At 53.8% G+C, this 27861-nt stretch overlaps 1 protein-coding gene across 4 annotated transcripts in view; it reads left to right on the top strand.

Moving 5' to 3' along the window:
* ACTN1 (actinin alpha 1) overlaps positions 1–23780 on the top strand; it is a 95629-nt gene extending 71849 nt beyond the window's left edge. For 2 of the 4 annotated variants that reach the window (XM_033432442.2, XM_033432643.2), the window contains exons 8-22: positions 391–476; positions 6944–7036; positions 8378–8608; positions 10247–10394; positions 13324–13474; positions 13933–14041; positions 14521–14661; positions 15495–15677; positions 15969–16103; positions 17166–17345; positions 18089–18235; positions 19189–19269; positions 19742–19807; positions 21030–21188; positions 23074–23780. In XM_033432442.2, the coding sequence (XP_033288333.1) occupies positions 391–476; positions 6944–7036; positions 8378–8608; positions 10247–10394; positions 13324–13474; positions 13933–14041; positions 14521–14661; positions 15495–15677; positions 15969–16103; positions 17166–17345; positions 18089–18235; positions 19189–19269; positions 19742–19807; positions 21030–21188; positions 23074–23232 (2069 nt within the window). In that variant the 3' untranslated portion in view covers positions 23233–23780. The remainder of the gene's footprint in view (positions 1–390; positions 477–6943; positions 7037–8377; positions 8609–10246; positions 10395–13323; positions 13475–13932; positions 14042–14520; positions 14662–15494; positions 15678–15968; positions 16104–17165; positions 17346–18088; positions 18236–19188; positions 19270–19741; positions 19808–21029; positions 21189–23073) is intronic. The other 2 variants (XM_033432566.2, XM_004262158.4) reach the window with 2 other exon arrangements.
* Positions 23781–27861: the final 4081 nt, after the last annotated feature.

Raw genomic sequence — 27861 nt, 5'->3', positions numbered from 1 at the left:
TTTTTAGTTGCTTTGTTTTGATCCAGATGCAAACAGAGTCTGCACGTGGCATTTCGTTGTTCTATTTCTTGTGTCTTTTCTAATCTGTCGCACTTTTCTCTTCCCTCCGACCCCTTTCATTCCTGGCATTGAACTTGTTGTAGAACCCAGACCAGCTGTCCCGAGTACCCCTTACTCTGGTTTGTCTGTTTCCTTCCTCGGGTACCATTTCACTCCTTCCTCTACCTCTCGCATTCCCGTAAGTGGAAGCTGATGCCAGATGGCTGGTTAGATGCAGGCTCAGCGTCTTGGCAAGAAGACTTGGTGGTTCTGAGAGCTGCTTTCCCCATCACATCAGGAAGCGTATCATGTGTTCACCAGCTGGCTTTAACTCCAGATTTTTCTTGACAGACATCGTCGGAACAGCCCGCCCGGATGAGAAAGCCATCATGACTTACGTGTCCAGCTTCTACCACGCCTTCTCTGGAGCCCAGAAGGTACCCAGGGCCCCCTGCTCCTTCCTTGCCCAGCACACCTCATGCCAGACCCCAAGCCATGCCCTCCCGCCCCTCCTCTCCCCACCTCTCCTTGTCGACAGGGTCCGATGGTCTGTCTCTTCGGTAGCGGCAGCCCCCGGTGCCAACGTGGCATGTTATTCTTGCTCAACTCCTCTCCCACCCGCCCCTCTGCTTTCTCTCATCTTCCTCTACTGCCTTGGAGAACACTGGGAAAGCGCTCACCTTCTGGGACCCGGATGGCGGGCTTCAGCAGGAAGGGCGGCATTGGTGAGATCAGCCAGGGGTGGTTCTGGAGGTCTGGAAGCGCTGTGGGCAGCAGCCCCTCTGTGCCCACTGCTGTTGAGGCTTTAGCTTTAACAGAGCAGCAGGCGTCCCTTACAGAGGCAGATCTGGGGAGGCGCCGCCTGTCTTCACCGACCTGTTCTGCAGAGGCGTCACGAAGCCCCCGCCTTTCTCCCGCTCACAGGCGTGGTTTAGCAAATCTGTCCACAGCCCTGTTGGGCCTTGGTGCCTTCTATATCTTGCTTGGGGCCCCCGTGCGGGGTCATTCTGCACAACCCCTTGGGGAGACGATGGGAAAGGGTGGGCTGCGGTGAACACTTCACGTGTCCTGACCCAGGTTTGCCCAGGGAGGCCTGAGGTTAAAGTCCAGTTGTGCAGGTTCTTCACTCCACAAAGGCATCATTCACACTGCAGACACTGAAGATTTGAATATTTTCATTAGCAGGCTTAGCTCGGGTGGCAGGCGCCCCTCCCCCAGGTCCCCTCACAGGCAGGACCCTAGAAGCACAACATCCAGGTCGCTATGACGACAGACCACAGGCTTGGCCCTCTCAGCTCTGGGCCTTGGAGCTGCCACATACTCAGGCAAATTTCCCACCCTCTGCATGGAGTCTGAGTGGCCTGTTTTGAAATGCATGATGGGGCGATGCTCCTGCCTCCCCAACCCTCTGCTCAGCCTTCCCCAGCCCCCCTCTCCCCACCCCTTTTTCCCCACCTCTTCCCTATCTCTCTCCCACCCCAGCCCCTTTCTCCTCCCATCATCTCATTTTCTCTTTCTGCCCATTCCCTCATTGTCTGTCTGTCTTGTGTGCTCTGTCCACCATGGCTGTTTGGGTTTGTTCTGCGCCGCTGCTGCCTACTTTCTTCTCTCAACCTCTTCTCCTTCTCTGTGCAGATGTGTAGGCACGCTAAGGCCGGATGGGAAGGCCATGTGACCTAATGTTTCATGTCACTGCCACGCCTTCTCGGTGCGCAGAAGGTGAGCTCTCCCTCTGCCTCGCCCTCTCTCCCAGCGCCCTTTTGCCCATCTCTTCCATCCGCCCTGGATACTCCAGCCGCAGCCCCTTGGAACTGCAGCCCGTGGAATGAAAGGCGGGATTAGAAAAGCCCCCCTCCCCTTACCGCAACCCCAGCCCCTTGTAGGAGGGCAAGATGCTCTCTGAGCTTTGGCCAGGACACTTAAAGATGCCTGAGAACGCCAGCCTCTGGATGGCCTGCATCTCTGTCCCTACACGCTGGCATAATAGGTGCCACAAACGGGAGAGAAGCTTGCGGTCTCGGCTCCTCCCCTGGACTGAGCTGAGAGCCCTTATCCCAGGCGGCACAGTTCTTGGCTCTGCTTCCTGCCTATTCTCTTAAATATCCAGCACCTCCTCACGTCTCTCTCTCTCCCTCCATCTACTTAAGCAAGGCTACCCTCTCACATTACCCAGCAGCCAGGGCAGGGTGAAGTCTTCTGCCTTCCCCCCGGTGTCCAGTCCAGAGGCTCAGAGTCCTGCCTGATCCTTCCCAACCAGGCCTGCCAGGGACAGTGGTGCAGGTTGCATACTACCCAGGGGTGCCCTGTGTGCACCATCGACCATGAAGATTTGAATATTTTTTACAAAAATAATCTTGCAAATGGCAGTAAAAATGTCTTCTAACAGAATAAGTATGACAGTTTTGCAATAGAGGCGCCCCATGCCCTGCCTGGATGGGCACCCAAGACCTTCCTCACTTTCCTTCCAGGCCTCATGGGTACTGCCCGACAGGAAACAGCCCCGCCTGGAGGCTCCCCATCCTGGGTGTCCCAGCCTCCCCAGGAGGCCCAGCCCTTTCAGCCTCTTCTCTGGCCTGCCTCTTGCTGCTTCTTTCTCTTTGTCCCACCTCTGCTGCTGCTCTTTCTTGTCAGCTTCTTCTGGCCCCTCTTATACCCCACCTTTTAGGCAGGATGTGCGCACCATCTATCTACTTGCCTCACTGGGCCTCTAGCCCTGAGAACCGCACAGAGTCTTGCCTGCACCCAGGGCTAGGCTGAGCTCTCGGCCGTGGTCTTTCCCCTCTTTCCAGCTCTCCTTCCTCCTCCCCTGCTCCTGCAGGGTTCTCTCCTGGGCTTCATGCCCGTTGACACTGGCCTTCCCTGTCTCTGAAGCCTTCCCTGTGTCCTGGCTGGTGATGCTCGGAAGGGAGCGTGTGTGTGCGCGCGCGTGTGTGTGTGTGTGTGCGCGCGTGTGTGTGCATGTGCGCGTGCGTGCGTGTGTGTGAGTGTGTGAAGCAGCCTGCTTTTCTCCCTCCCAAATCTCATACCACCTCCCCCCATGCCCTATTCCCTCTCACTCATCCTTGTTGCAATCATTTCATGCTCCTTTTGTCCATACATGAGGACAAGGTCACCAGCTGGGGGGATGGGGTGGGGGGGTGGGGATGGGGGTGTGTTCCTCTCACGTCCTGGGTCAGGAGCCTCACCCAGAGCTGCCCCTCCCATCCCACATCGAAGGAGTCAGGCAACTGCTTACAGCTCAGCAGGCTGGTGGGAGGGGAATCTTGCCCCTCTCCCGTGGAAGAAGGAGGAGTCTTTCAGACTCATAGACTCTTCTTGTCTTGACTGTCTCCGTGTCTGGAGCCAGTGGGGGAAAGTGTCCTTGAAACCCACGCCCAGTGCCCTGCATCCTCTTCACTGTCTTTCTCTTATCAAGCCTTGGGCGGTGGAATTAGAAAGACAGCCGAGTCTAATACACGCGTGCGTGCAGGTGTACACGTGTTTGTGTGCTGTGTGGGTACTGCACTTGTACGGATGCCAGCGTGTGTGATGGACGTGCCTAGTCAGACGAGGACCAACTCCTGTCTGACGCGTTGGTTTTGGTTCTCATTCTTTCTCAGCTTTCCTCTCCCCTCCTCTTCCCCTGGAGGGGTTTAGAATGGCTTGTGGCAACCAGCGTTTGTTTGTGTACTTTGTTGCTTTAACATTCATGGCCTGTTGGGAACTGTTTCTGAGAAACGGCCTTTTGGGGCACGAACCGGATTTGCTGTAGGGGGTTCTGGATGCTTTTAGGAGTAGATGATGCTGTTCGCAGCCTTCCATTTGTCACCAGCTGTGAATCTTCTAAGGGAAAGAAACCCCGTTCCTGCCCTCAAGGGATTCATGGTCCATCCGGGAAAGCTCTTAATAAACAAGCTCGTGATGCTGTGGCCTAATCCCTGCTCTGCTGCAGAGCTGAGCAGGGGAGGGGCGCTGCAGGGCTGCGGGGCGTGGAGGCTTTCTCGAGCAGGAGACACTGGAGCCTGAGTCTCTTAAGGGTTGAGTGGTGGGGATCTGCAACTGAAAGGCTCAGGGAAGGTGGAGGAAGGTGGTCACAGCTTGTGCGACGCTCCATGGTGTGACGGTGCAGCCTCCAGAGGAGAGCACGTCCGTCCCGCTGCCTGGAGTGAGGATTGGAGGCAAAGCCAGAGTCGGTCGCTGGGGTCAGGGCTGAGCGCCGCGGGGTTGGCTCCCTTGTGTCTGGGGGCCTCGCTGGCAGGGACACCAGGGCAGGGAGCTGACTTGGGACATGGAGAAAGACGAGGCAGTGGGAAGCTGTGGGAGGAAGGAAATGGGCAATTCTAGCTAGATTTGGGAAATTTTTGACGAAAAATGTCACAGATGAGATCTTCGTGGCACTCGCATGACTGTAGGTGGTGGGTGGCAGCGCCGTGGCGCGTCATTTGGCCTCATGTGGCTGTTGGATGTCACCGGCATGGAGGCTGCTTCCTCTCCAGACTGTACCTGTACCAGCTAATTTGATGCTGATTAGTAGAGTGGCAGTTTGGCCTGGAATAGCTGAGGGTTTCATTTGAGGATAGCTAAGCGCTCCGGGGCTAATAATCCGTAACTTAGAAACAAATAACTAATATAAAACTAAGCACGTTTTGTGTTACAATGTATAACAATACACCTTAAAGTGGGTCATAAAAAACAAAAAAACAAACCATGGAAGGGTCAACACAAATTTCTAGTAATCTTTTCCTTTGGCACTTGGAAGTCATCCTTTGGCCTGTTTCTATAAAATATTTTCTCAGCCCATTTGATGATCTTTATAAAAAGTCCCCAGGAGGCCCACCCGGGAACTCCCCTAGACTTCATCCAAAAGGAGCCCCCTTTGACCCTGGGGCCTCTGAGGGACGGCCAAGGCCCTTAAGGCCCGCGGGACATGCCTTCCAGAATCCCATGAGCACAGGCCTCACTCAGTCCACCAAGTTCACAGATTGACACACAAATCAAAGCTTACGGCCTCTGAGCCCAGGATCTCAAGATGACTCAGGAGGAGAACACGATGAAGGTGGGCTTGATCCATTTGCCATCACAGTGGCAGCTGCGTCTTGCCGACGAGTAGGGGCTACCTGTGATCCTTACTTGCTTGGTCAGCACGTTGGGCTGGGGGCTTTGCAGCCACCCCACAGTCTTACATACATGTCAGCACACGGGAGAGCACTGGCCTCCCCCGGGTCCCCTCCCCAGCCTTCAAGGGAAGTGGCCCCGGTGACTCCAGGCAGATTCCTGGGGCAGCTTCATGGGGACATCAGCCCAGTTCCCATGACCCTGTTCGTTCCGGGGCCCCACATCTTCTGGGACGGGCTCCAGGAAGGAATTTCTCTCCTTGTGGCCTCTTGGGATCCCCCATGGTTGCTTGTTGGTTCCTTAGAGGAAGGACGATTTGTCAGGAGTTCCTGATGGTCCTATGAGAAGTGGCCTTGGCATCTCCAGGACAGAGTTAGGTTGGGGCGCAGTGGGTGAGGATCTAAGGATTGACTGCTTGTCTCAGTTTCTTGAGACCTGGGACTCTCAGCTCCCCCTCTGGCCACGCCCACAGCTCTCCCACTGGAGGCCCACCCGCCCTGAAACCTCGCCCTGGAGGGTGCAGTGTCTTCGCTTGGAGCTTGGAAGAACCTTTATGGTGATCTCATCCTGCCCCCTCGCACACACACCTGGCAGTCACCCACGCATCACATGATTGGGTGGGCGTGTGTTCTATTTGCAGAGTTCTGCAATGAAAAAGCATTTACATCTTCTCCGTTGTTCCTTCCCAAGTCAAAGCACCGTCATTCTCAGGAACTTCTTGATGCCTGGCCTCAGTTTCTCTTGCTGCAGTTGAAACCCGTGAAACCCGTTTTGTCTTGTTCATCAACCGGGCGCAAGGTCCCATCTTTCTCCGCCTTAAACCTTTGCCATCTGCAGGGTCACCCTTCTCCAGGGCCCCAGGATGCTTGTCTGTTTGCTCATTGGCATTATCTGCTGCCACCCTTAGGCCATCTTCCTATCACAGGACCCCCACAATGGCTTCGGGTTCCCCTCCCCTTGCAGCTGGGTTAGGATGTGCACAAGAACTGCATTCAAAGATCACCTGAGCGAAGTGGGTTTAGGAGCGCCTGGCCCCTGCCGGTGTCGGGTGCACAGTGCCCTGTAAGCGGGAGAAGCAGTGCCCCCTGGGGTTGCTGGGCCTTTTGTATCTGATTGCTGTTCAGTCCTAGTTAGTTCCTCTTGCCACCAAGGCCCACATCGGGTGTCTGCTGGCCCAGCACTCGGTGTGGAGTGTGTGCTTAGCTTTCCCAGAGGTGCCCGTGCCTGCTTTCTGGACATCCTGCCTATGCTGGGTTGATCCTTAATTCCTGCAGCTTCTCTTAAAGTTCTTTGGGCTTTGGGCCAGGAGCCTAGAGAGATTCTGCAGGGGTCCTGAGAGGCCCCGCTCCTTATCAGCACCTTATTCTAGGACTCCCAGATTGGAATTCCTGCATCTCCAAGATGCTGGCAAAGCCAGTCTGAAAGCCTGAGCCTTGGGAGTCCCAGGGTCTCCAGTTTGGAATTCCAGGATGGGCATGGATTTTCTCACCCCTCCACCTGAGCTGAGTATTTCGATTCTACCAGTCATTGGATTAGTTTCTTTCCAACATACATGTTGGATCTCAAACTTAGGCTCTTCTTCAGGGGCCCCCAGTTCAGCCGCTAAGATCTCCGTCTGGGCTCACTTGATCTGTGGGACCGGCCCGGGCTGGCAGAGAGGATGGCGAGGAGCCTGTGAATTCAGAGTCTTGGGAGGTGCCTTCCAACCGCGTGATCTGCAGGGGCGGGGGGAGACGTTGTCACCGCAGGCGTGTGCCAGGCGCTCCCGCTGTCGTGAGGCTGACCGTGTCCCTCTCTGTCTTGTTGCCAGGCCGAGACAGCCGCCAATCGCATCTGCAAGGTGCTGGCCGTCAACCAGGAGAATGAGCGCCTCATGGAAGACTACGAAAAGCTGGCCAGCGATGTGGGTTCCCTCTGGGTTCTCCCGGCCTGGCCCCAGCAAGGCCCCGCCACCCTGCCCTGAGAGACGAGGGGGCCCCAGAACCCGTACCTCCACATCTGTGCCCAGGCACAGTCCCAGGCTGGGTGTCATCCCTCATCCCCAGCAGTCCTCCTAGGGCGGCTTCGGCTCTGCTTCTGCTCTCCCAGAAAGCAGAGGGTGGGTCCGGGGCCAATCTGGGCTTTGGAGAGCCGAGTTCCAGGCTTTTTCTGTCACCGAGAGTAAGCCTGGGAAATCCCTTCCCCTCTCTGGGTCTTGTTTTTTTTTTCACTTAACAAGTGAGAGCTGTGCTAAGGGACCTCGGAGGCCTTTCGAGACCAGTGAGTGTACTGTTGTGCTGGGGGTTTCGCTTGGACTAGAAAAGGAGTATGCGGTTCTGAGAGGATATGAACGGGGGAGAAATCAGTGCTGGCTCAGGCTAGCTTAGCAGCTGGGCCCACCCAGGGGGCAGGAGGGGACAGGACTGGATCTGCTGTTCTGCCCTCGGCTGCGTTTGGGTTAGAGCTCCACTTGCTTCTTCCTTAGAGGAATTCAGCCCCTGAGCAGCTCAGCCCGGCCTCTCGGTAGATCAGATCTGCCATCCAGCGTACTGACAACCCAAGTTCTGGTGCCCAGGTGCCTGGGTTTAATCCCTGTGCTACCATTCCACCTTGGCCACCTTGGCAAGTCACAGAACCTCACAGTGCCTTGGTTACCTCCTCCGCCACCTGAGGCAGGATCACAGTACTTAACCCCATGACAACGTAGCTCTCGCCATCATTCAGATGAGTTAGTTCAGGCCACGTGCCCGGTACCCTGCAGGGGATCACGTCTTTCCTCTCATCACTTCCACTCCTCTTCCATCACCTCATCGAGGAAAACAATCCCTGCCTGTGCCCCAGAGGCCAGCCTCTTCCTTTTTGAGTCAGGGACCCACATTCTAGAATCCTAGAAGGTCAGGTGGCAGGGGCCTCAGGGAATGAGTGTTCACACCTTCATGATAAGATGAGGCAACTGAGGCCCAGCCAGGTAGTAGACCTAGAAATAGAACTCGGGTCTCCTGCTCTTAGCTGAGCCATCTTGCCCCCAGGTCTCCCCTTGGCAGAGCAGGGAGGTTGAGTGATGCTGGCTGTGAGTTAACATACCCTAGCGGCCAGGCTTCATGAGGCCTTTGATTCTCAGAGGGAATGCCCTGGAACCTGGCCGAGTGGCCTGGGGGGGTAGTTGGGAAAGAGCGTGCCGTCAGGAGAGATGCCCCCCCAGCATCAGGAGGAGAGGGAGGCCAGTCCTTGCCCCCATCCCAGCATCCTCCCCCGCTACCTCCAGCTGCTGGAGTGGATCCGCCGCACCATCCCGTGGCTGGAGAACCGGGTACCCGAGAACACCATGCACGCCATGCAGCAGAAGCTGGAGGACTTCCGGGACTACCGGCGCCTGCACAAGCCGCCCAAGGTGCAGGAGAAGTGCCAGCTGGAGATCAACTTCAACACGCTGCAGACCAAGCTGCGGCTCAGCAACCGGCCCGCCTTCATGCCCTCCGAGGGCAGGATGGTCTCGGTGAGCACCCGGGCTGCCCCCACCCTGAGCTGTGCCGGCTCACCATCAAATGCCGCATCGTGAGTGGGGCAGGGCGGGGGCGCGTGCTCTCTACCTGCCCACCCTGCTCCAGAGACCAGTTCTCCCTTCCAGGTGACCGCCCAGGCTCCAGCCCACACTCAGCCATGTGGGGTTCCCTCCCTCCCCAGGAACAGAGCCCCTTCTCTCCTCACCATTCCGGGTCAGACTTGCCCTTCCAGACCCCTGAACATCCACTTGGATCTGCCCCCAGCACCTTCCTCCCTACCCCTCAGAAAAATCATCTTTGCAAACAAAATCCCTCTTGACATGTTGAACCAAATAGGGTATAATAGCAATAAGGTTAATTTTCACTTTAATGGAATCTTACTTAAAAATTGTTTTTATTACCTTAAGTAATTTTTTTGGTAGGATATTTCAAAGGTATAAATAAGCAAAATTCAGAAAATAGAAATTATTCATAATCTTACTACCCAGGATCAACTTAAAAGATGTTGGGGGGGAAAGAGATTCTTTTAGTCTCTGTAAATATAATTTTTAAGGGAATCCTAAAGCATGTTTTAATTAATAAGCTGCTTTAAAAGCAACAACAATATATTGTGACCAGGTTTCCATGTCATAAAGTTTTCTTCATTTATGTCACTTTTTGTTATTTTTCCCTCTTTACCGTCTCCGCAGAACGTGAGAAATTTTATGAGCCAGGGAAACATGTAAAAGAAAATTTAAAATTCAACAGGGTAGAGCTTTTGCCCTTTGCAATGGAGAGTTGATGAGGAGACATGAGCACATAAGGCAGGAATGGAAGGGACGGGGAGAAGCATGCAGACAGCATTGGAAAAGGAAGCAGGATCCTGGGGGGACTCTGGGGGACAGGGAAAAGGCTGTGACGTTGTACATGCAGTTTGGAAAACAGCATCCTTTTACAGGATGAATCAGCAGTTTTTAGATGGCCAGAGCTGCTGCTATCTGGAGGGTGCTCTGTGCTTTAAAGCCCCTCCTCTGGGTGGATGCAGTGTGGCCCCTGCCACATGGCAGGGACCTGGGTGGCACTTGAGCTGGGTCAGCCATCACTGCCCAGGGGTGCCCTTGTGCTAACTGTAGGGGATGGCCCTGGCAGTGGCTCCCTGTCTGAAGGCCTGTGGGTTTATGCTCAGTACCTGTCACTATCTCTGGGCAGCTCCTGGCTGGCTCACCCAGGCCAGGGTCCCTACAGGCTCCAGGCTATTATTGCCCAGGGCCTGGAGGCTGGGGCCCATGAGTGGACCCAGAAATGTGGGAAGGCTGGGAGGCTCCCACACCTGTCTGCCTCGTTCAGTCTGTTGCTCTGTCTCCCTGGCTGGCCCTGTGAGCTCTGTGATTGCTCAGAATCCTGTCAGAAGCCAGTCCTGGAGCACAGAGGGCCTTGGGCTTTCTGCCCACTGAGCTACACACCCAACACCCCGTAGCTGGGCAGCCCCACTCTCTGTCCAGGAGGCCTGGTGCCCGGGAGCCCTGGGAAACACCGTGCAGGCTGGACGGGGATGGCTGAGATGGGGAGGAGGCTCCTCCTGGAAGGCACGGAGCAGCTCTGGGGTCTCGGGGGGCCAGGCGGGCTGACCCTGTGCCTCCCATCCTTAACAGGACATCAACAACGCATGGGGTTGCCTGGAGCAGGCAGAGAAGGGCTATGAGGAGTGGCTGCTGAATGAGATCCGGAGGCTGGAGCGGCTCGACCACCTGGCAGAGAAGTTCCGGCAGAAGGCCTCCATCCACGAGGCCTGGACGGATGGTAAGGCCAGCCTAGCCCCTGCCCCCGACTCCAAGGGTCTGGCTTTCATGCTGAACCACCAGCCACAACTCCTTTTTTTCTTGTTTTTTATTTGTTTTGTTTTGTCTCTTGCTAGTTCCTTGACATTAGGCAAGTTCATCAGCCTTTTGGTTGCCTCAGTTTTCTCATTTGTAAAGTGGGGACAATAATAGTACCAACCTCATAGGTTTATGAGGGTTAAATGACTTAATACATTAGATGCACGGAAAAGAGTTCCCGGCATAGTACAATGCTATATATGTGTTAATTATTCTTGTCACTATAATGATTTCTTCTTCCCTGAATTAGGTTGGGGTTCAAACCCCGACATTGCCACCTTGAAGCAGTGTAACTTGGACCAGTGGTCTTGTTTCCTTGTCTGTTACATGCAGGTGATGATGTACCCTCCCGGATTAGTTTCCTAGGGCTGCAATTTACCATCAACTGGGTGGTTGAACAGGACAGAAATGCGTTCTCTCACAATTCAGGAGACGAGAAGTCCTAAAGTGAATTGTCATCAGGGTTGGCTCCTTCTGGAGGGTTTGAGGGGGAGGTTGTCCAATGCTTCCTCCCCACGTCTGGTGGTTGCTGGCAGTCCTCGGTGTTCCTTGCCTGGTGGCAGCATCACTCCAATCTCTGCCTCCATCACCACGTGGCTGCTTCTCTCTGGGTCTCTGTGACTCAGTCTGCCTTTCAGTTTTCTACTAAAGACACCAGTCATTGCATTTAGGGCCCACCCTAATCCAGTATGACCTCATCTTAACTAATTACATCTGCAAAGACCCTATTTCCAAATAAGGTCAGATTCTGAGGTTCTGGGTTGGACATGCGTTTTGGGGGGACACTATTCAACTCAGCATACCTCCTCATGGGGTTGTTGTATGCTTACACATCGTAAGTGCATTTTATGCTTAGTCAAGTGCCTGGCCCATGTAACACGCTCAGTAAATGGTAGCCCTTGATATCTTCCCTCCAATGCCTGCCCTTTTCCTGTTTCTGGCCTCCCATTGTAGTACCCTGGAGCCCTGGCCTTAGCACCTGTGTGTCTCCATCACTCTGACCTGGAGGTTCTTGGGGCCATGTCTGATGTCTGCTTGTTGGTAGCTAAGGTTAACTCCAAAGAGAGAAGATCATACCTGGAATGGTCTTTTCCTCAGAACCTGGGCTGGGGCTGGAGAGGGGGCCATGCCGCCGATCTCCTAGGGCCATGCAGCCTTTTCAGCTGGAGACCCTGGGGCAGACCAACTGGCCAGTGGAGCTCAGTGCCCTAAGACACCCCCACCCAGCTCTGTTGTGATCGTCAGACATTAGGCTGGAGACGAGTAGGGACGGCCACTTGGGGGTAGCGCGGCTTGGTTGGGGATAGGAACGTGCCTGGCTCCGCAGAGGGGGTTTGCTGAGCTGTGTATACAGTGATATGAGGTTGCTGCCCCACATTCCACTGTGCATGTACGGAGCTGTTTATCCAAGCGTGGATGTGCGGAGTAGAAGGGGGATGGTGGAAATTGCACCTGTTCACCCACATGCTCCTATCGTGTCCTCTCCGGAGCCCAGGAACAGCTTGCCAAAAGGTACAGAGCAAGGATTGGCCCCGCCAGCTTGCCAGCCACCAGCAAGGTCATGAGAGGTGCTGGCATGCCTGTAGATGCCGGCACAGCTGCTGGGCACAGCAGTCTAGCTACACGTACTCACGCTCGACAGCGTTATTGCCCGCTTACCCGGGAATTCCATTTCTTGAGACTGTCTAAAAAATTAACCCTAAGCATGGCCGAAGTCACGTGTCTGGGATGTTTGCGATGAGACCATCTACAGTAGTGCAAGCTGAGGGCCCTGAACGCCCCACGGTAGGGCAATGAGTGGTTACGCCAGTGACGGTTCGGCCACGCGACAGAATGTTATGCAGCCGTCAGAGTGGCTCATGTAAAAGCCGCTGGAGCCAGAGTAGAAACTGATGACGTGCTGCTGAGTATTTTAAAAGCAGGAAACCTTATTTATATACACCTGATGGTTTTAACACAACATCCATATAAGGCAGGACTGAAAAGGAGTAGATAAGTAGGCTCATCTGTGATATTTTTTCCCTAAACTTGTCATATTATTATTCTGACAAAGAAAAAAGAGTAAAGAGAAGGAAAGAAGCCCTCGCCTCACAGCCCAGCCTTTGTTTACTGAGAGGGGCTGAGCGTCCCTGATGGGTGCAAACACAGGAGGTGGGAGTGCAGGCAAGGCCAGGTCAGCCCCTGCCCTGCAGCAGCTGCTTCCCAGGGTAGCTGATAACCATTGTCTAACAACAGTCTGGGAGGTCATTTCTCATCCCCTTTTTCTCCTGGGAAACAAAACTCCAAGAAATCCAAGTGTGCCTTGCCCCTAAAAAGGGGGGGCAGTGCACCTGATGATGGGAGAAGGTTCTGGCCACTGATGGCTTATGTGCAGAGTGCACTGGACATGCTACCCACACTGAGCGTAACTGAGGGGAGGGGTCCCTGCTGGGCTGCTGGGGACCAGCAACTATAACTGGAGAAACTAAAGATGGAGTATCCTTGAGGGGCTTGGCTTGTTTTTCCCTGGTTATACCACAGGCATAGATCATCGTTTCCTGCTGTTTATAAAGTTCATGTTATGCCCTAACTTCCCCTCCTGGTCCGGCATAGCCTTTGTACATCACCACGCCCGATGGCCCTGACATACTCCATGGAAAGTAGTGACTTTCCCGCCCCTGCCCCATCGTGGATGGGTGTTCCGGTTGCACATCTGCTTTCTCGGACTGCAGATAATTGATCATCGCATAGGGCACGCCTCCTCGGGATGTACCGGAAGTGGAGCTCCCGGGCCCTGAGGGGTGGGTAGTTGGGGTCAAGAAGGTGGGACCTCCCGGCTCCCGCCCAGCCTCGTGCCCTGTCTGTGACTCCAGGCAAAGAGGCCATGCTGCGACAGAAGGATTACGAGACGGCCACCCTCTCGGAGATCAAGGCCCTGCTCAAGAAGCACGAGGCCTTCGAGAGCGACCTGGCCGCCCACCAGGACCGCGTGGAGCAGATCGCCGCCATTGCGCAGGAGCTCAAGTAGGCCCGGCCCAGCGGGCACAGGGGCGCTGTGGGAGGTGGGAGCGTGGCCTGAAAAGTCATCAGTACAGAAGGCTAAGGACGTTCCCCCCAGGTGGGGAATAGCCTGTGAGCGTCCTGTCCCAGGCCTTCGGTCCTCACCTGTGACTGGTGTGGGACCAGAGGATGACCAAGTCTTGGCTCTGAGCTCTCGGCTGGCCTTAGTGGCTTCCTGTCGTTGGGCATTTTTGCAGGGTTGGGGTGGGGGCCCTTGCAGAGGAGAACTGGCCTTCGCTGGTCTCCTGCCAGTGGTCTCCTGAAAGCCAAGGAGTTGAGAGTGGGAGGGGAGTCCTGGAAGGCCTTCATGAAGCGAGCACACCTGGCCTTCCAGTGCCAGCAGCGCCCCAGCCCCAGGGAGAGGAGAGCAGGCCACGGAAGTCACCTGGGTCATCTGACTCCTCCTGTCTCCTCCCTCCCAGTGAGCTGGACTATTACGACTCACCCAGTGTCAACGCCCGGTGCCAAAGGATCTGTGACCAGTGGGACAATCTGGGGGCCCTAACCCAGAAGCGGAGGGAAGCTCTGGAGGTGAGGGCCCCGGAGGGAGGCGGAGGCCTGCCTTCAGCAACTCTCTTTGCTCTGGGCTGAGAGGCTCCACTGGGTTCCCCGGACCTTCCCCAGGCCTGGCCTGCCTCTGGAAGGCTCACATTGACCCTGGACTTGACCTTTGCCCTGATGGAGATGTCCTAATCATATCCCATCCTCCCGGTTTAGTGTACTCAGCCCCACCCCGGCTGAGAACCTTCTTGTTCTCCAAACCATACTCTCTGGGGCCCAGGCTGGGTGACTCAGTTTGGGGGTGGTCCGTACACCCCATATTAAGAACCAGCACCTCAGAGAGAGCCTGTTCTTTCTGTCTGAGTTAGTCTTGTGCTTCCAGACCTGAACCCCTTTGGGCTGGCCGGGAGGATCTCGAAGGCTGTTGGGAATAGGGGTGGGGGGACGCGGTGATTCTGGACATGACTTTGCTAAACACCTCCCCACCTCCATGCCATTGGCACTCCCAGCGGACAGAAAAACTGCTGGAGACCATTGACCAGCTGTACTTGGAATATGCCAAGCGGGCCGCACCCTTCAACAACTGGATGGAGGGGGCCATGGAGGACCTGCAGGACACCTTCATCGTGCACACTATCGAGGAGATCCAGGTGTGCTGCCGCCCCCCCTCGCCCCCAGAGGCCGGCTCCCCAGCTGCCCACGGCCCACACTCCTGCAGGACTGCCCCTGTGAGGAGAGGACTGAGGCTAGCATCCCCAGGATGTTATAGATTCGAAAGCTTTGCATTTTATTTATTTTGACTCAGTCATATATGCACATGGTATAAAATCTAAAAGCTAAAAAGGCTAAGCAATGAGTTCCCTTCCTTGTCCCCCAGCCCCGAGTGCCCCTCCCCAGAGGTGAGCAGTATGACCACATGGTCTCTGCATAGGCAAGCACATTTATTTATTAACATGTTCTTCTCCACACCCCTTTTTTAATGCAAAAAGTTTATTCTGTACTGTATCCTGAGCCTTATATTTTTAACCTAACAATTATCTAGGAGCCCATTTCATAGCAATAAGCTGTTCTTTTGTACAGCTGCAGAGTGTCAGACGAAAAAGGTTTTGCAAAGTGCTGAGGAACGTGTGTTGGGGGAGGTCACCCGAGGAGCAGACCTGGAGCACCCCTTGTCCCTGACCTGACTGTGGGGTGGTGAGCGCCCCCCGGGGGGTTGCTGCTGACTTCACCAGTCCTGAGCGTGAAGCTGTCGGCACCTTCCCATGGCCAGCCCGGCCGTCCTGGGGCTCCGCCGCGAGAGCCCTGGCTTGATACCGCTGCGCCTCCCAGCTGGTGTGCGGCCGGCCTCCGGTGGCCCCTCCACCCACCTCTACCCTGGGGCCTGCAGGTCTCCCTGGTCTCCTCTTGCCCACGGGAGGCACCAGTGAGTGGGAAGGACTTCCCTCCCAGTCACTGCTTCTCCTGCATGCCCGTCTATGTCCAGGGACTGACCACAGCCCATGAGCAGTTCAAGGCCACCCTCCCCGATGCTGACAAGGAGCGCCTGGCCATCCTAGGCATCCACAACGAGGTGTCCAAGATTGTCCAGACCTACCACGTCAACATGGCGGGCACCAACCCCTACACAACCATCACGCCTCAGGAGATCAACGGCAAATGGGACCACGTGAGTCCAAGGGCTGGCTGGGGTGTTGGCGGAGCCACTGTAAGTTTCAGAGGGGCGGGGATGTTTGTCTGTGTGTGTTGTTGATTTTCACTGACTTTTCATTGATTTCATTGTCACATAGTAAGTGCTCAGTATCTGTCAAGTGAATGAATGGCTGAATTTCTAGAACAGGTCAATGTGTTCACTCTATTACTGACTGGCCCCTTCCCTTCACGGCTCTTCCATTTCCTCTTCTGAAGTGGGGGCAGATGGCCGGCCCATCCCAGTGTCCCATGATTGTTCCTGCCCCAGGTACGGCAGCTGGTGCCTCGGAGGGACCAGGCTCTGATGGAGGAGCACGCCCGCCAGCAGCACAACGAGAGGCTACGCAAGCAGTTTGCGGCCCAGGCCAACGTCATCGGGCCCTGGATCCAGACCAAGATGGAGGTGGGGCCCATCGTGGGAAGCAGGGAGAGGGTTTCCACCCTTCCCAGCACCATCCCAGCCATTCAGGCTTGCCCTGTCTTCTCTGGGATGGGACCTGTGGGGACTGTGGAGTCTGGTCTGCTGCCCTGTGGGTGGGGGTGGAGTCTATGCGAGGAAGGCCTGTGGGGTGATTCCGGTGTCTGGTTTGAGAGCAAAGACCCACACAGGGACACCACTAAGTCCTTCCCACAGAAGGAGCGGTGCCTAGGCGACTGACTCTGCTTGCCCTCTGGCTTATGTGGCTGACCAGGTCTCCCTTCCTCCTGAGTCGTGAGCTTGGTCAGACAGGGTGATCTCCCCAGAGAGAGAACCAAGCTTTGGGCAAGCGTGGAATTTTTTGCTGAATTGTGGGGCCAGGTATGGGGGTGATGTAGATAAGGAAGGGACACTGTGTGGGTTAGAGCATGGTGTCCCTCTGAGCTCCCTGAGGGCGGAGACCACGTCGAGTTCATGTTCGTGTCTTCCCTGCATCCCACCCCCACCTGCTTTATTAGCACATTGTGCGTAGTAGGTGCTCGGGATATATTTGCTGAGTTGAACTGAGCGCACAGAAGGTGCTTTTACAAGCAAGGTGTGCTTACATGGATGAAAGACTGCCAGAAACGGGGACTAGTCCTGGACCACGGGGACAGGTGGGATTGAGGTGGGCAAGGCAGGCATCCTAGGAACAGAACAGCAGGAGCACGGCCATTGAGAAGGTAGGTGAGGTGCGCTGAGTCTGTGAGGGACCCAGCTCAGTGGGAGAGCGCCTGAGATGGACGGTAGCCGGGATTAGGCTTGAAAAGGGAGTTGGAGCAGAGGAGTGAACATTTACGTTAGCAACTGACCTCGCATCCCCTTCCTGAGGCTCAGAAGTGCCCGAGAGACAGGAGATATTCAGCCGGTGATAACATTATCCTTTATGATGCTGTTTCCATGCCAAGAATCATCTGAGGGGTTGGTCAATGACCTGGGGGCCCCAATCTCCACCCCAGGGGCCCAGAGTGGGGCGGTCTGACAAGGGCCTCCTTCCCGGGTGAGCAGGAGATTGGGAGGATCTCCATTGAGATGCATGGGACCCTGGAGGACCAGCTCAGCCACCTGCGGCAATACGAGAAGAGCATCGTCAACTACAAGCCCAAGATCGACCAGCTGGAGGGCGACCACCAGCTCATCCAGGAAGCACTCATCTTCGACAACAAGCACACCAACTACACCATGGAGGTGGGTGGCACCAGCCTTGCTTCTCCAGAGAGGGACCCCCAGATCCCCTTCTGTTTCACCATCCTGGGCTGGGGTAGTGGTGGGGGGTTACCCATCATCCAAGCAAACTGGCCATAGTAGGATAAACTCTGGCTTTTAAGTGAGGGGCTACTCGCTTCTCCTCACTCCTGGAGCTCTGGGTCTTCCGTCCTCAGTGCCTTCTGAATTTCCCGAGGAGCTTGTTGAGAATGCAGATTTCCAGGCCCCGTCTCCAGAATTTGATTCACTAGGTCTGGAATGGGGCTCAGGAATCTAAATTTTTAACAGACAGCCTGGTGATTCTGAGACTGGTGGTCTCCAAACACTGGCTTGCCATCTGCTTTCTAAATGACCTACTTGTTTTGACCGTGAAGGCATGTGTGTGAGGTTATGGAGTTGGATATGCAGGGAATTACCCACTTTTTTGTCCTTTAGTTTTTCCTGCTGCCAACTTCGCCCTCCTTCCTGACCTGACCACACTGGTCCTTCTGGTCTCTGCCATCCCGAGCAGGGGCCGCCACCCTCCTGTGCTTCCCCCTTCATCATCAGGGTCCTCTGTCCTGGTGGTTGTCCTTGTCCTGGCTCCCCTGCCCTCTGGTGACACTGTAAATCTGGACAGAAGGCCTGGTTCGATTGCTTTGGCCATTTTGATGGTCAGGGGAAGGAGCAGGCAGGGGTGGCCCAGGCCTGGGACCCCTTTGCTGACAGGCCCTGCCCACCCCCAGCACATCCGCGTGGGCTGGGAGCAGCTGCTCACCACCATCGCCAGGACCATCAACGAGGTGGAGAACCAGATCCTGACCAGGGATGCCAAGGGCATCAGCCAGGAGCAGATGAACGAGTTCCGGGCTTCCTTCAACCACTTTGACCGGGTGAGCCCCGCCCCCTGCACTCGCTTAGGGCAGCCCCAGCCCCTCCTGCCCCAGGGCCCTGGAGGGCACTGCCCAGCACGTGGCCCTGCTTCCTGGGCAAGTAGGGGAGGTGGGTGGCCGGGAGGAACTGCTGTCAGCCTGCCCTGACTCTGCGCCGCAAGTCTTCGAAGCTGTCCTGGTGTCCCATGAGCTTCCCCGCTTTCCTGGAGAGAGTGCTCGCACTGTGAGCTAAGGAGAGAGCCTTTGACCCCTGACCCTTGGTCTCCTGCGACCAGGAGTCAACCCCCGGGAGCCAGGCTGCCATCGCCTCAAAGGAAGGCCTGCTGTCCCCTGGCTGTGGGGACCATCCCTTGCTTCTGCCTCAGGACAGAGCAGGGGCTCCCGCCCCCCCGCCCCGGTGTAGCCTTTGGGACACTCTGCGGGGCTGTCAGAGCTGTCAGTCCTGGGTTCTCCTCCTCGCTCTGGGACAGGACAGTTCTGCGTGGGCTGCCCCTCCCAGTGCCCTGGGGCTTTGCGGTGGCCACAGGGGGTGGGAGCATGGTCTTAGGTGCTGCCCACCCCCCCTGCCTGCTTCACTGCCCTCCAGGCACCTGGGTGGGTGGAACCCTCCTGGAAACCCCGGTCTGGGCAGCAGGGCCGAAGGTGGGCTGGGCACTTGTGAGGCAGCTGCTTACCCCTGTGGCTCACCGTGCTCCCCTGTGGCCTGCCTTCCGGAGCAGGGCTGAGTGTGCCAGGGAGAGGGCCCCTGGGCCTCGTCTGTGTGTCTAACCGTGTGCACTTTTATTTCCCCTCCTCCCCCGACCCTCCACCCTCCGCCCTCCCCATCCGCATGCCTTTGTCCCTGTGTCTCCCCACACTCGCTACCCTCCACCGGGGCATGGCCCACCCCTCCCCTCACGGCCTCCACCTCCCTGGCACCGCATGGCTCGCTGGCTGGCGCACGGCGGCCCCAGGATCACTCCGGCACGCTGGGTCCCGAGGAGTTCAAAGCCTGCCTCATCAGCTTGGGTTATGATATTGGCAACGACCCCCAGGTACTCGCCTCCTGCATGGAGCACGCTCAGGGGTGGCGTCCGGGGCGAGAAATAACGCGTTTCTCCTTTTTCTTTTCTCTCTCTGTCTGGATCTCCCTGTCTCCCCTTCCCTGTGGGCCGCGGGGCTCGTCTTCTCCTGCTGTCCCCCCCCTGGCCCGTGTCGGGCTCCTCCCCCCACTACTCCGACCTCTGCCCTCGGTTGTCTTTCGTGGGAACCTGCTCGGTGCCCACCTTCCTCTCTCCTCGCCGCTCTCCATCCTGTGGACGGATTTTTGCATCTCCCTGCTCTGTCTTCCTCCTTCCTGTGGACTTTTCCCCCGGATGTGTATTTGCATCTGCTCCTCCTACGTTCCTGTCCCCTTCCTGACCCCCAAACCGTACACCTCGACCTCCCCTCTGGCCACCTGGGCCATGTCTTCCTGGCCCTCGGCCGGCCCTTCCTCCTTGTGTCTCGGTGCCACTGGCCCCACAGAAGAAGACAGGCATGATGGACACGGATGATTTCCGCGCCTGCCTTATCTCCATGGGTTACAACATGGTAATGTAAACCCCACTCTCTGGCCAGGGGCAGCCAGCTGACTCGAGAGGCCGAGTCCTGGCCGTGGCGGGCTGGAGGCCCTCAGGCTCAGGGTGCCCTCCCCAGAGGGGCCTCAAGATTCTGGTCCATGGGGAAGATGGTGCCCTGAAGGCTGAGCCCAGCCGCAGGGCCTGTGTGTGTCCCAGAGACCTGGCCTTCTCGCCTCTCTCTGCTGGTTTATCTTTTGATATTTACAGTGGACGTGGGCCTTTTCTCTCCCACTGTGGATGGTGGGGCTGACCCCAAGGCTGCCAGGAAGGACTGGTGGTGGGCACTCTGGGTGGGGCTTGGTCCTGCTTCATCTCGCATGAGGCGTGGAGATTTCCACCTCTGCCCGTGTGATGGCTCCAGCAAGGCCTGCTGCCCCTTTGCCGTTTCCTCAAGCCCCTCCCCAACCTTCTCAGCTGCCAGCCCTCGTGCCGGCCTTCTGAGCGGGACAGGGGCCTCAGCCAGGCAGCCCGGCGACGCCTGGGCTGTGGTGCAGAGTGCAGAGCCCATGGGCTGCCCAGCAGAGGGGCAGGGGCACAGGCTTTAGAAACAGGGAACCCAGGAATAAATCCCAGCTCTGCCATCACCAGCTTGGGGGCCCGGATAAGGTGAGGGGAGCCCTGCCCTACTGTTGTAATGGTTAAGTGAAGGAACTCACGTGAGTGCTGTGCCCATGTCTGACACATAGAAAGTACAGTGTGGTGGAGGCAGACCACCCAAGTTCAAGTCTCAGCTCTTCTACCTACTGGCTGTGTGACCTTGGGCAAGTCACTAAGCCTATCTGGGCCTTAGGTTTCTCATCTGGGAACCTGATGGAAATAATAAAATAAATACCTACCTCATATGGTTGTGAGGAGGGTTAAATGAATTATACACAGCACTTAGAATAGTGCCTGGTATATAGTATATGCTATGGGAGTGTTAGCCGTTGCTGTCATTAATTATTATCAGCGTTATCATTTTTGCTCCAAGAGGAATCAGGGCATCCGTAGAGGGTGGGAAGCCTGAACTGGATCTTCACTATTGGGTATTATGTTCCTATCATGCTCTCAAGACAACCCAGGTTAGGTCAGGGGTCTGCTTTGCCCTCTCTAATAGCCTCAGGCTACTCCGAGCCCGCAGGGGCTTGAGGTCCATAGAGAGAGGAGACCGTGGCTGAGAGGATGACAGGCCTGGGATTGGCTCTTCCCTCCAGGGAGAGGCAGAATTTGCCCGCATCATGAGCATTGTGGACCCCAACCGCCTAGGGGTAGTGACGTTCCAGGCCTTCATCGACTTTATGTCCCGTGAGACGGCTGACACAGATACAGCAGACCAAGTCATGGCTTCCTTCAAGATCCTGGCCGGGGATAAGGTGGGTCTGCTGTGGTGTGGGCACCATGCTGGGGCGGACTGACCTGGAGGGGTGGTCGTGAGCACCTCCACTGCTCCTCCTTCCCCCCCCCACCCCCGGGCCTCCTTGCTGTCACCTCTACCCATTTCTGTAATGTCTTGGGATCAGCTAAGGCATTAGGACACAGCATTAGCTTAAGGGGGTCCCCTGCCAGGGACACTGCATGTCATACTTGTGATGAGATACTGGTGACGAAATGATGGGTGGTGGAGGGCAGTCCAGTCAGGTGGAGTGTGTGAGTGGGTGATGGAAGGTCCATCTGGGAACTTGGACTTCGCCCCTATATCATTCTGGGCACAAGGTATGGCATATAGGTAGGGAGCAGGAAGGAAGCGTGTGTCTCATTTTTCTACCCTGAGCAGCAGTCAGCTTCAATTTTCCAAATCTCCCAAGTTCCCTGCAGTGCACTGCTTGACAGTGGAAACGTGGGAGCATCCAGGGGAATTTGGGGGCAGAGACATCTAGAGGCCAGATTCCCTTTCTGAAAAATTCACAGGATAATCCTTATGCCATCCTTCCTTAGCCAATAGGGAGTATAGTTTCTGCAATGTTTTAATCTATATGGAAATAAAGACTCAACCCACAAAGTGGTTCCTAAAGGTCTGACTTAAGTTCGAGGACAGCGTGTTAGAGTCAGCACTTTGGAGCTGGAAGGACCCTGAGAAGCCGCCTCCTTGAAGGGACTCATTTTGTAGAGGAGGTCTCCGGGGCCCAGAAAGGGACCTGGTCTTCTGACTTTTGAAGTGACCTGAGGGCCAGCCCCTCCCTCCTTCAGACTGGCTCCTGGGGGCTCTGGCAGAAGTAGGGCATAGGACGGGGTCCCGCCTTGTGGGTCAGAGCCCCTGAGCTCCTGTGGAGCCTCAAGCTCCCAAAAGAAGTAGCTTCCAAGTAGCCTTTCATGGGCGAGCCCAAGGCGGGGAGAAAGCAGAGACCCAGACTGGGAGCCAGGCCAGGTGGGGTCAGGTCCAAATTTCGCAAACACGGTTCGGATAGCTGTCTGTGGCGATGATGCTATCTGATGATGATTGATGCTCATGTAATTTGCAGGAGTTGGGTGATGTCCTTGGAGCCCAGCTGAGTGGGTGTGGGGGGCCCTACTCTGTCCCACCAGATACGGTGCTGCTGATCCTGCCTGTGGCCGGGGCGGGCTAGAGCGATACGTGGAAAGATTACAGGTGCAGTTAGCACTTCCAGTTAGCTTGGAAACCGCCTCAAGTAGTTATAGAAGTGGAAAACTTATAAGGGGACTTAAATACACACACACGCACACACACACACACGTGCATGGTTATATATGTGTATATGTATATATATCATATGTATTTATATACACACACATACATATATATGTGCAATATACATGTGTGTACACACGTTATATGTATATATCGTACATATTTATATACACACATATGTATATGGTTATATATGTATATATATCATATATTTATATACACACATGTATACGGTTATATATGTGTATATGTATATATAGCATACGTATTTATATACACATGTATACGGTTATATATGTGTATATGCATATATATCGTATATATTTATTACACATGTATATGGTTATATTTGTGTATATGTATGTATATCGTATATATTTATATACATACACATATATACATACATATGAATGTGTAATACACGTGTGCGTGTGTGTTTATACACAACACACACACACGTATTTCTATATCCAGAAGTATGAGGACAGGGCCAGAACGGGGATGGAACAGGGTACCTAATGTCACGAGTGAGGTTTACGGCCTCTGGCCTTTGCGGCCGCTTTGCTTTATGGCCGCCCTGACCCGCCGTCCTGACCGCGCTCTCTCCGCAGAACTACATCACTGTGGACGAGCTGCGCCGTGAGCTGCCGCCTGACCAGGCTGAGTACTGCATCGCGCGAATGGCCCCCTACACCGGCCCCGACGCCGTGCCAGGTGCTCTGGACTACATGTCCTTCTCCACGGCGCTGTACGGCGAGAGTGACCTCTAACCCCCTCCTGCCGGCCCACGCCCTTGCCCCCGTCCGCCATGCGCGCCCAGCCCTGCGCCTCAGCTGTCCCCCCTCTCCCGCCCAGGTTTGGTTTGCGCTCCGCCTCCAAAGGGGCGAGCTGGACCCAAGTGGCATCGAGCCTCCCAGACCGCGAAGTGACAGTTTACAAAATTATTTTCTGCAAAAAAGAAAAAAAGTTACATTAGAAAAAGTAAAAAACCACATATTTTATTATAGAAAAAGTATTTTTTTCTCCACCAGACTTAAATGGAAAAGAGGAAAAATTAACTATTTGCACCGAAATGTTTTGTTTTGTTGTGACATAGGAAAATAACCAAGCACAATGTTATATCCATCCTTTTTATCGATTTTTTTTTTCTATCTGTACCATCTGCTGTATTCATTTCTCCAATCTCATGTCCACCTTGATGTGGAGTGGGGGGGTGAGGGTAGGGGATAATCTTGTCAAAGGCACATTGGTGCATGTGTGTTTGCTAGCTCACCTGTCCATGAAAATATTTTATGATATTAAAGAAAATCTTTTGAAATGGCTGTTTTTTTAAGGAAGAGAATTTATGTGGCTTGTCTTCTCATTTTTAAGTCCAGAGGTGTAATTAGCCTATTTATAAGCACACACTTTTTTTTTTTTTTTTTAATATTGCTCATTAAAAATGGTCAGGGGCTTCCCTGGTGGCGCAGTGGTTGAGAGTCCGCCTGCCGATGCAGGGGACACGGGTTCGTGCCCTGGTCCGGGAGGATCCCACATGCCGTGGAGCGGCTGGGCCCGTGAGCCATGGCCGCGGAGCCTGCGCGTCCGGAGCCTGTGCTCCACGACGGGAGAGGCCACAACAGTGAGAGGCCCGCGTACCGCAAAAAAAAAAAAAAAAAAAAGGTCAGGACAGGGGCTTCCCTGATGGGGCAGTGATTAAGAATCCGCCTGCCAATACAGGGGACACGGTTCGATCCCTGGTTGGGGAAGATCCCACAGGCCGCAGAGCAGCTAAGCCCGTGCGCCACAACTACTGAGCCTGCGCTCTAGAGCCCCCGAGCCACAACTACTGATGCCCGCACGCCTAGAACCCCTGCTCCGCAATAAGAGAAGCCACTGCAATGAGAAGCCCGCGCACCGCAGCAAAGAGTAGCCCCCGCTCGCCGCAACTAGAGAAAGCCCGCACGCAGCAACGAAGACCCAAGACCCTCGCGGCCAAAAATAAAATAAATTAATTAATTATTTTTAAAAAGCAACACTAAAAAAAAAACGGTCAGGAGAAAATTGGCAAGCTTGGACCACTTTGATGCTGCTTGGCACACACCATATTAAAGCAACAGCACTCCCATGTCAGCTCTTTGCTTGCTCCTTGCTTACTGTTTTACAGAAGTGTGTGTGGGGTCGATGGTGTGGGGGCACCTGGACCACCCCTAATATGCTCTTGACCTTGGCGCATTCCATCTTCTTACACTTCAGTTTCGTTTTTAAAAGGAGAAGGTCGTTTCCTCACGAGGCTCCTATGAGTTAAAAGTAGACTCTACCTTCATTTGTCTCCCACAGCATCAAACAGCTCTGTAACATCTATATGCCCCCCTTCCTTTTATTTTTGTCACAGGGGACACATTCTCAGAGGCATCTCGTCCCTTGCTATTCAGACTGTTCCGCAGACGGCCGCTGTCCAGCATCACCTGGAGCTTGTTGGAAATGCAGGCTCTCAGGCCCCACCCCAGACCTTCCTGAATCAGAATCTGCCTTATAACAAGGTCCCTGGGACATCTGTTTGCACTTCTGTAGCTTCTCCTGTTTTTTCCCCTTACCTGTGTTTCCTCCTCGAGGTTATCAGGCAATGAAGACTGCCGATAATGGTACCAGTAATAGTAACAGTGCAGTGATTTACAGAAATGTAACTTAGCAATGGAAGCTAAAGGTCTGTGTTCCAGTTCTGGCTGTGTCTAGGAGCAAAACAGTTTGGTGTAGTGGTTACAGGGAGTTGGGTCTGTGGAGTCTGACTGCCAGTGTTTAAATTCATGACTGCCATTTACAAAATGGTTAACTGTGCACTACAGTTCCCTTATCTGTTAACAGGGAATAATAGTGCTGTTGGAAAGTTGATGCTGTAATACACAGAGCTCCTAAAATATTAGTGCATATAAATGTTAGCTGTCAATCTTATTTTAAGTTTCAAGGGATTCGCTTGAAGGATCTCTTAAAAAGAGAACCCTCAACGTGGTATGTCCCCTCATATAAGAGGACTAAGCCTAAATCAGAACTTACTGAACTGGAGCCAAAGATAAGTTCTTCAGTGTGAGGCCCTCTTGTTTAGGAATTAGTTCTATGAGTTTCTGGAACACCCCTGCCCTGGGAAAGAGGCAAGACTGCTCAGGAGAAAAGACATGGGGAGAGAGGTTGGCTTTTGCCTTGGTAAACATTCCTACAGGTTTTACCACTGGCTGGTAAGCCAGTAAATGCTCAAGGTGGGTCTGCTCTGACTGCAGCTCTGTGGGGAAAACTGTGGAAAAAGGCCAGAGCCTGCCCTCAAAGTCTTTGGAGAGAGGCCGATAAGCAAGATACGTTGTTCTAGGTATTTACATGCAAGTCTACCCAAGGGCAAGGTGGTATAGGAGTTGAGGAGAGTGAAACTGTTCCAACCAGAAAGTTTCCTAAACTCAGGGTGTAAGTTCTTTAATAAGCTTCAATTCCAGGGACTTCCTGGTTAAGACTCCATGCTCCCACTGCAGGGGATGTGGGTTCAATCCCACATGCCATGTGGTGTGGCCAAAATATTTTTTTTTAAAAAAGCTTCAATTTCCAGAGATACGATCCATTTTTAAAAGAATGTGTGAGTCATTTGAATGAAGTGTGTTTACAGAGTTATTCCACAGCCTTCAAGAGTTTGAGTTTCTCAGTGTTCAAGGGTGCTTGTATGTGTGCAAATGACTATAATTAAATTAATTTTCAATCTGTTAAAGAAGTAAAATCTTAAAAATTGATTTCTTAAGCTTTTAAGGTCATCATGGACATCTTGTTTTATTGATAATGTAATTTTTCTGTAAAAATAAAAACGCTCTTGTCCTAATCATTCATACATTTAACAGATTTAATCCCCCCAAACAACCCCACTTGCAAATTTCATTAAATTCCTTTAAATATTTTAAATGTATTTATAAGTTTTAGTAATTCTTTCCAGGACATCAGACTCCCAACCCAGGAAGATTCAAATCCAAGCGGCAAAGTTTCACTCAGCACAAAGCAGTTGAAATATTATAAATGTAGTAAGTCACGTTCTCTGGAGCAGTTCAAAGCTGTTTACTAACAATTCTCTTACACCTCCAGAATTAAAATCACACGTCTCATTTCAATTATACATTTCAGATGAAAAACCACAAAGCTAATATATGCCGGGTTCTCTGCCGTGTTCAGTCACCTTAAATTAACCCACTGGTTGTCATGATGCTTACAAACTGCTGAACACCTCCAAAGTATTAGTACTAAGAGTTTGATTTACTTCATCTGTTTACTTATTTCTAAATAGGCGATTTCAAGTCCCTTTACTACTCATTGCTGGCTTTTGGGGTCAAAGGTTCAGGTGATAACATATCATGTACATCTAGGAAAATACCATTAAGAGGAGTCCTCTTCTAGGGGCTTCCCTGGTGGCGCAGTGGTTGAGAATCTGCCTGCTAATGTAGGGGACACGGGTTCGAGCCCTGGTCTGGGAGGATCCCACATGCTGCGGAGCAACTAGGCCCGTGAGCCACAACTACTGAGCCTGCGTGTCTGGAGCCTGTGCTCCGCAACAAGAGAGGCCCGTGCACCGCGATGAAGAGTGGCCCCCGCTTGCCACAACTAGAGAAAGCCCTTGCACAGAAACGAAGACCCAACACAGCAAAAATAAATTAATTAATTAATAAACTCCTACCCCCAACATCTTTAAAAAAAAAGGAAAAAAAATTAAACAAAAGAGGAGTCCTCTTCTAGTCTTTGAACTCTGTGGTGGACTGAATAACGGTCCCCACAAGATGTCCATGTCCTAATCCCTGGGACCTGTGACCATGTTACTTTACATGGCAAATGGGACTTCGCAGAGGGTAATTGAGTTAAGGTACTTAATGGGGAGGTTATTCTGGATTATCTGGTTGGGCTCTTACTAAGAGGGAGCCAGGCCAGCAATGTCAGAAGATGTGATGATGGAGGTGGAGGTTGGAATGACATGAGGCCACAAGCCAAGGAAGGCACTGTCCTCTAGAAGCTGGAACAGGCAAGGAGATGAACTCTCCCCTAGAGCCTCCAGAGGGAATGCAACCCTGCTGGCCCATTCTGGGTTTCTGAACTGTAAGATAATAAATTCATATTTTAAGCCACTACATTTGTGGTAATTTGTTACAGCAACAATAGGACACTAATACTTGCTCCATTATCCAGGCCTCTGGGAAGCCTGGCTGCCTCCCTGACGCCAGTGACCCACGTTACAGGCTTGAGGCTTTGGAGAAACCACCCTAGCTTCAGAGGCCTGAACTTGCAACGTCATCCCTGGGAGGCTGTCACAGCTACTGGACCAGAACTCCTAACCCTAACATCGCCAGTCTGCAGAGGAGGGAGATGGAAACTTCAAAGCTCTGAAACTCCAAAAGGGCCAGAAT

The sequence above is a fragment of the Orcinus orca genome, chromosome 2 (genome assembly GCF_937001465.1).
Source record: "Orcinus orca chromosome 2, mOrcOrc1.1, whole genome shotgun sequence".
Classification (NCBI taxonomy): domain Eukaryota; kingdom Metazoa; phylum Chordata; class Mammalia; order Artiodactyla; family Delphinidae; genus Orcinus; species Orcinus orca.
Note: the sequence above shows the minus strand (reverse complement) of the source record. Positions and strands in the feature narration are given on the sequence as shown.